General features: G+C 36.6%; 1 protein-coding gene and 1 pseudogene across 1 annotated transcript; one reads left to right on the forward strand and one right to left on the reverse strand.

The window, feature by feature from the left end:
• Window positions 1–1,620: 1,620 nt before the first annotated feature.
• Window positions 1,621–4,738, reverse strand: LOC100784688 (protein SHORT HYPOCOTYL IN WHITE LIGHT 1). Its single transcript, XM_003519186.5, has 4 exons — window positions 4,231–4,738; window positions 3,945–4,151; window positions 3,024–3,089; window positions 1,621–2,005 (listed from the first exon to the last, which is right to left on the reverse strand). Exons 1-4 carry the CDS (start codon window positions 4,534–4,536, stop codon window positions 1,871–1,873), a joined length of 714 nt encoding a protein of 237 aa, XP_003519234.4. The 5' UTR covers window positions 4,537–4,738; the 3' UTR covers window positions 1,621–1,870.
• A 131-nt stretch (window positions 4,739–4,869) lies between these two features.
• LOC100820490 (uncharacterized) lies at window positions 4,870–7,797 on the forward strand (annotated as a pseudogene).
• Window positions 7,798–8,234: the final 437 nt, after the last annotated feature.

The following is an 8,234-nucleotide window of genomic DNA, read 5'->3' on the forward strand; positions in this document are numbered from 1 at the left end:
AAACTTTTCATAGATTTTATATTGAATCTAAAATTTTATATTAAATTTTATTTTTAATTTGATTTTATAATAAAATCATTCAAACATAAATTACGTAACTTTAAAACTAATTTTAATCAAAATCAATTTTATAAAATCCATTGCATTCAAAATCAATTTTATCAAGGTTTCTAACACTTCCATTTTTTAATATTTTCAGCCAATTTTTATCCTATCAGACAGCGTTAATTCCTGCATAACTGTGCTGTTTTAATTCAAAACTATTTTGGTCTGTCAGTTTGAATACAGTTTACGCATAAGATGGGATTTCGTCCATTTGGTGGCGGAACACAATGTGCAGCTGTCACGATTTTTCACACGTCAACCAGAGACACTGTTAGGCAATAGGAAGAGATTTTAAAAACACTTAGGACAATCTGATTCTGAATCTAGAAACTAATTTTTAAAAAATCTTGTGATAAATCCAAGCGATGAAAGTCCAACTTTCCCGATATATACATGCACACGTCACATCTACTTTAAATGTTAGAAATGATGAACAAAATGATTCATCTAAAGCAAAACTGACAGACCTTAAAGTCATATAATTTCGCATTTCATGCACGCACATGATGGCATGACACGAAGAGTGAAACAAAAGATGTAGTAAGTCACTGCCAAAAGCTGTGTTCTTAAAGTTTAGAATCGTTAGCTGGGTTTACTCTCAGAGAAGTATGATGTGGATATCACATGCCAAAATGGTTTTATATAAGATTTGGTTTTTAATTATTAAAAATAATTAAGTAACTCATAAGATTCAGTTTTATAAAAAATAAAGTGACATAACTGATGAAAGTTACGTACTTTATATTTATTAAGAGTTGTATTGTTGATGTAATAATTACTAGTGACATGATAAAATATTAAGATCCATAACATGTGACTGTGTTTCACGATTAGAGATACTCAAAGAATATAGCTTTTGGGCAAATTTAGTCAGCACTATTAGTTTGTGTTTGATTTTTTAATTATTTTTACATACATTCCAAGTCAGTTAAATGAGAAAATATGTGACACAATAGATTAACTTGAACTTCTGCTTTGGCCCTACCAACGGATATCCAAACACACTACCAATATTAGTACCATCAAATGTCAATTGAATTATATCAAAACTTAACTTTTTTTTTTTAAGCATTTTTTAAAAATTATTAACATTTAGTTACTATTGCCGTGTGGATGAATATATAGGATTAAAACCTTACGGCTATCAAATTATATATAGTCTGATGTTTTGAATACAGCGTTGAGTTGCACTGAAAAATGTAATCGTAGCTCCAGAAAACAGTCTTGGCAGATCAATAATCAGAGCAATTATAATTGCATCATTGAGACTGACATAAAATTACACCTAATAATTCCATGTGGTAATCTCCAAATATTCGTACCCAAGGATGCCTATATTCATCTGAATAAATACATAAAAACATTTTTCATCAAGAAAATCAAATAAATTATGTACCCCAAGAAAATTCTACTTCTACTTCATATGAAAGCAATCAAAAAACTGAGGAGATATGCAAGTAATATTCAATTGGTGTGAGCCAAAGATCATAGATCTCAAAGAATAGGAAAGGAGTCTCAGAAGTAACTCATTGTGTAATTGATTGATATAATAAAGATACAGTGATAGTGTGTAAGTGCTCTATTTATAGAGCTTATTTCTATCAAAGCTACTTACTCTTAACACAATCAAACCAATCTTGGATAAGCCATTGGGTTAGTGATACGAAATTTAAATAATTGATCGTAAGTTCAAATCTCATTGTCATTGTTGGGACTACAAACGAAACTCACATAAACCGTCTTTTGTTAGAAGTTGAAGAGAGGTTTAGGCTACAGCACCAAAGGAATTCCCCCCTTGATTGAAGCTATTCCCACTTGACTGGAAGTAAGAAACTGCTGCCCAAATCACACGCAGGACCAGAATTGCAGCAAATACAGTACCTCCAAGAGTGCAGATGATCTACAATTGATAGTTAAATATTACCAATGGCCGTTATCTCCTACTTGATAAGTCACAGTTCATAGAGATTATACATTTTCTTCTTTGGTTTTGTATTTTGCTGTTTCACTGAACTTATCATTTGAAGGAAGATAATCTAAGACAGTTCATAGGAATTGCCTAAGGAATGCTGTTTCGTTTAAATAAAGAGACAGAGATATCAGATATGCATGCGTATGGACGGATTCACTTTTGTTGTAGCATTGCAAGTAGCAACACAATGGAATAAGGAAAGAAAAAAAAACCAATATTGTTTGATTTATGTTCTTTCCCTTTATTAGGTTGTGATTGGAGCCTTTTTTAAATAAATAAATAAATAAATAATAATTTAAAACAAAATGTATGAAATTTATATAAAAGGTGGGTAGAAATGATAATGTATTTTCTAATCATATAGAAGAAATTTTGCAAAGGAAATACTGAAATATGCCATAACCATAGTTCAGCCTTGCGCGTAGATTCTATGATCACAATTTGATGTCTCTTCAGCCAACTCAGAATTGAAATTTTCAATATATATTCCAAGACCTAAAAATACAATAATCTAATTCCTATTCCACCTATAGGTCATTCACATCCATCATTTCATCATTTGTTTGTAGTACTAGTAATTTAATGGGGAAAATGAGAGGTGCAATCCAATGCATGCATTGTGCATTAAAGAGTGTGCCAATTACATTTCAATACAAGATTTCTGCAAAAAACAAGTTGTTTAAGAAATGAGCGGAATGCTTTTTTCTACTAGTCACTGTAAGAGAGGTATTATTTGCTTGCACACCCTCTACTACTAGCCTTCCCTTATATCTCTTATTTACACCTCAGGAAAAGAATTGATTCAATATTTCAATTCAAGCAGTGTTTATAACAGGGAAATGCTGGGAAAATTAATAATAGGAAAGGTAAGGTAAAAGAAACTGAGATTTCAACTTCAACTAGCCATAAATTCCCATTTAAGCCATTCAGTAATGAGAAGTAATACCTCAAGAAGTGCTTTGACAACAGAAAGTGAAGCAAGTAGCAGAGTCCCATCAACGGCAAAAGAAACCTGAATTTGGCACATTCAAATGGAAAGAAATAAGAGAAAGCAGTCAAAGATTAATTCCAGTACATGAGCTTTCAGAAAAGAAGCCATAGGCACATTCAAATACTAGCCTAATGTCTAGAAATCAAAAGAAAACCAGGAAATAAGGTTCAATGCATCTAGCTTAAATTTTAGGGAGTAATTGTGTTCATTTTTTTTTATTACAAACCACTTTCTGACCCAAAATAAACTAATTAAAAAATAAGCCTAATCTTGCAAATTGAAACTTGTAAAGTACAAGACAAGTTTAAATTACTAGAAGGACAAATACTTGGAGACATTTTCATAAGTGTTTTTCGTATTGTTCTTCAATTAGAATTAAAGTTTGACATCAGTAATTTTTTGTGTAATAAAAGTTTCTATTAAATACATAAGTTATCAATGTAAAATTCTAATTCTGATTAGAAAATAATAGCAAAATCACCTAATTAACTAAGAGAAAATAGGCTATGCACTCACAGGGTAAACCGTTTTACACCATCTTCCAATCTCAACTCACAATATATGGTAAGTTTGCTGACTTTAATGATAACTATCCTAAAAATCATAACAGTATAAAACTACTTTACAATGTCAGTGCGTAATCATTAAACTCATTAACTAATTGGGATTTGAGGGGTGGGGGAAGTAGGAAACCTGAAGCTACAGCTAGAAGCAAAATTCAACAATCAATTATACACATAAATTAGGGATATACACAGCTAACTATTCATGATCTCTAATGCACTAACCTGAACCATAATTCATTAATTTAGTAGCTACAAAATTTAAACTAAAAAAATTTGATGATTTAAAAGCATTGAAGAAAGGGGCACTCACGAGCTGGGGCGATATTACAGTGGGCAAAACAGAGCGAGACGCTTTCTTTGCCCTCTTAGACACTTTTTTAAACATGCTCTGCAAGAATCTGATCAACAAATCCACGCTACTCTCTGCATCGTCCTCGTCATCACTTTCGTCTTCAACTCCATCGTACTCATCAAAACCCGCTTCATCCATCGCGTATCCCCCACCCGAGCTATTCAGCTTCAGAAGAAGAAGAAAAAAAACAAAGTGAAACAAATGAGAAATTAAAATTGAGTCACTATTCATATAAAGTATATACCTTGCCATGGCAATTGGTGATTATTGGCTTTAAACGACGGTTGTGGTAGAATCCGGAATGAAAGGGTTGGATAGAAAAGGGAGCATTGTTTGAAGAGAAGTGGCGATGCTTGGAGGAGTGTGAAGGGCGCGTGAGATTGATTAATGCTGTTGTTGTTGCAGTAGCTCCTGCCATTGGAGACAGAACATGGAGTTTGTTTTTTTTTAATATTTGATTATTATCGTTTGGACGAAGAAAGAACATGGACGACAACATTAACCTCGGTTTGTTTTTGGGAATTACTTCCTGCAGCCCCATTTTTTCCATGCACCCTGTAGAAAAAGTGAATGGACAAACATGCCCTTAATCCCAGTAGCATCCCCTTCCCTCTCCTTTGCCATCCTTGAGCCGCAAACTCTAGATCCCTGATGGTGCGTGAAGTGTGACCATCACCCCCGCTAACGTCTGTTGCCATTGGTTCACATTCGTTGTGGTTCGATGGCACAGGGAGGGTGGAAGAAAATGGAGTGGCTCAAGATAGAGAGGTTGGAGACAATTCCAGTGACATATAAGACTACAGACATTCCCAGAATCCACGACAACGTGACCCATCTTGAACCTATTCTGAAATAACTATTCTCGAATAGGAATAAAGAATCCAGAAACCTATTATGGAACACCAATTCCATGAAAAATATATTTTGGAATATTTGTTATAGAATAAGAATACTCTTTCAAAATGACCACTCCATAATAAAGGGAGGGTAATATTGGCATTTTGGAAGATTTGGAGGTGTAGGAAGTAAAAGTCTTTGGTTTTTTATTCAGTAATTAAACTTTTGCGCCTTTTAAAAGATGGGTGGGTGTTGCTAGGTGCATCTAGTATTTGCATCCAATATTTTCTCATTTTTCCAATTTTACTCTTTACTCTTACGGAAGAAGTTTCGGTAGGAACGTTTCACCGCTTCTCTGTTCTTTTCTACCCCTGCAAAACCCACTGAATGGAAGCGAATCCCACCCACCATGGGAATGACACCTCGGAGGCGCCAGCGCCGCCCATGGTGGACCCGTCCCCATCTCCGCCGCCTCAAATGAAAGAAGAGGAGATGGACGCGGAGAAAGGCGGTGACACATCTCTTCCGATGAGCGTTGTTCCGGCGCATTTGACGGTGTCCAAAGCGGCGGCGAAGAGGCCGTCGAAGGATCGGCACACGAAGGTGGAGGGTCGTGGCCGGAGAATCAGGATGCCGGCGACATGTGCGGCGAGGATCTTCTAGCTGACGCGGGAACTAGGACACAAGTCCGACGGGGAAACAATCCAGTGGTTGCTGGAGCACGCTGAGCCGAGAATCATCGAGGGGAGAACGAAAGATTTTAGCATCTCATGGCACAATAATATGTCCTTATAGTAAGAGTTCTGGTTTGTCTCATGGCACATAAAAGTGACCGAAATAATAATATGTCCTTCTAGTAAGAGTTCTGGTTTGTCTTTAGTTTTGGCATCTCATGGCACAATTCAGTTATATTTAATACACGTAGTGGATTAAATATTTGCATTATGTAAGAGTCAGGGAATGAAGGCAAAAGGAAATTCAGATTTGTTGCAGTAACACATTTGGGTTCTTCTTTAAAGTTGTGTCTTATTTGTCTAAAATCTGCAGTTGCCGTACTCATCCAACGTATGCTAAAACAAAGTTCTAGACACAATTATATGCTTTATATATTATTTTAGACGATCTTCATCACATGGTTAAAAAATAAATATAGACACATTTTTCAACAGAATTCAAACCTTCTTCGTCATGTTGCAGAAACTAAGTACATAAACTAAGTGCATATATAATTTGAAGTTAATACTATTATACATGCATTTCAATATAAATTTAGCGGATAAAAATAAAATCAAAATAAAAACAGAAGATTAATTTTGTTTTGTTAACAGAAATAATTTTACTTCAAACTAATTTTACACCTTTTGAGAACCAAATTTGCCCTTTTTCTTTTTTTTTTGCTAGACTAACCTGACTCGTTGCTTTATATATATGTCTTGATGTAACCCTTCGATGCCATGCCCTTCCTTCGCTAAATATGTTAAGATTCACACAAAGTAAGTAGCTATCAAACCAGTCAATATTCCTGGACTCACTAGTTACACAGAACCTTAATCGAGCAAATACCATCCAACACTCCCATGCACGTCACGTCGTCACAAAGCCAATTGAAAGCCGAGCTAAAGGGCACCACGTCCATTTCCTTTCAAAACCCTACCACCACTCTCTTCAACAACCCTCTCTCGGGAGCACTCAAAGGGTGCCTCGGAAGCCTCGATGGGGCATGTATATATTGAGAAGCTCTTGCTCCACTGTGCCAGTGCTTTGGAGAGCAACGATGTCACCTTGGCTCAACAAGTCGTGTGGGTGCTCAACAACGTTGCTTCCCCTGTGGGGGACACTAACCAAAGGCTCACCTCGTGGTTCTTAAGGGCCTTAATCTCCAGGGCTTCAAGAATTTGCCCCACTGCCATGAGTTTTAAAGGAAGCAACACCATTCAAAGGAGGTTGATGTGTGCCACCGAGCTTGCCGGGTATGTGGATCTAATTCCTTGGCATAGGTTTGGGTATTGTGCATCCAACAATGAGATTTACAAAGCAATAACGGGGATCCAAAGGGTGCATATTGTAGATTTTAGCATAACTCATTGTATGCTATGACATACTTTTATAGATGCTTTAGCAAAAAGGCCCTAAGGACCCCCTTCACTTAGAATCACGGTTCCATCTTGTAGACCACATGTACCCCTGATAGAACGCAGGACTTGCACCCCAAGAGGGAAGCCCGTAAACCAGCTTATTTGACGTAGACCAGTAGGTTATTATAGTAATTACGTAGCACGTAGCATGTAGTGCAGTAGCACGTAGGAGTGAGTGTCGTAAGTGCGCAATAAAGTTTTAGGATCATGTCAGTGTTGTCGGTTTGTTATTGCGTGTATGCGATCGTGCTGTAATGGAAGGTTTTAGTTGTCGAGAACCTTTAAAAAGGCAACAGTGCTCTGAATAAAAGTAGAGAATATTCACCATGCTTTTGTTTTCCTTCTTCCTCCCGGAGATTATCCTTGCTCTCGAACCCAAGGAGCAGCCCGTATCAACCCCCCTTAGTCAATATATCAATACATGAAGTTGGGTTACGTTTAGGAAATGTTGCTAAGTTCAGAGATGTCCCTTTTGAATTCAATGTTATAGGAAATACAGGACCATTAACACCAGCGGAATTGAGTGATGAATCAACTAATTTTCACTTTGAAGCAATGTTAAGTCTCGGTCGGCGGCACCCTCAATTCCGACATCCTCAGCAGCAAGACCCGAGGGAGAAGTTGACACTTCGAAAAAGCGAAGGAGGAGAGCATCAAAGAGCGAATTCATCGACGTGAACGAAAACCAGGTTTCTGTCTCTTCAGGGCTGGCACCAATCGTGCAAAGCGCGTATGAAAGTGGTGTTGGTGGTGGACTTGTTCCTCTGTGGCATGGTAACACTGCTGTTTCGGGGCCTTTCTTCATGTTCTCGAACGCTTCAAACCCAGTTCTTCCGTAAGCTTACGGACGAAAGTTCTTTTATCACGGAATAACTTCTTCCTTAATATTCTTACGGAAGAAATTCTTCTCTAAGAATTATAGAACTCCTAAGGAAGAATTTTTTTCATAATAGTGAAAGGTAAAATTAGAAAAATGAAAAAATACTGAGTGCCCAATAACAATGTTAGGTGTACTTAACAACACCTAAAATGGGCTTGAATATTAGCCCGGCCCGACCCAGATAGGTGATCAAGGAGAGAATGGTTCTCCTCAATTTTTTTTGTTGAAGAGATTGAAATTGGAATATTCAGTATTCAGTATCCAAGATATAAATGCATTAGAACCCCTTCACAACATTTTCTTCATTCAGAAACCAATTTTAAACACATTTCCTTGCATCAACACGATGAATCTTCCTAATTAAACACACCAGTAACCATTGCAAAGATTTCAAAT

The sequence above is a fragment of the Glycine max genome, chromosome 2, assembly GCF_000004515.6.
Source record: "Glycine max cultivar Williams 82 chromosome 2, Glycine_max_v4.0, whole genome shotgun sequence".
Lineage (NCBI taxonomy): Eukaryota > Viridiplantae > Streptophyta > Magnoliopsida > Fabales > Fabaceae > Glycine > Glycine max.

Excerpts from the sequence above, each read along its gene's own strand:
- LOC100784688 (XM_003519186.5), bottom strand. The coding sequence starts at position 4,536 with ATGGAAAAAATGGGGCTGCAGGAAGTAATTCCCAAAAACAAACCGAGG. Across the intron at positions 4,152-4,230 it reads TCACCAATTGCCATGGCAAG|CTGAATAGCTCGGGTGGGGG; the intron begins GTATATACTTTA and ends CTTCTTCTGAAG. Across the intron at positions 3,090-3,944 it reads CTGTAATATCGCCCCAGCTC|GTTTCTTTTGCCGTTGATGG; the intron begins GTGAGTGCCCCT and ends TGCCAAATTCAG.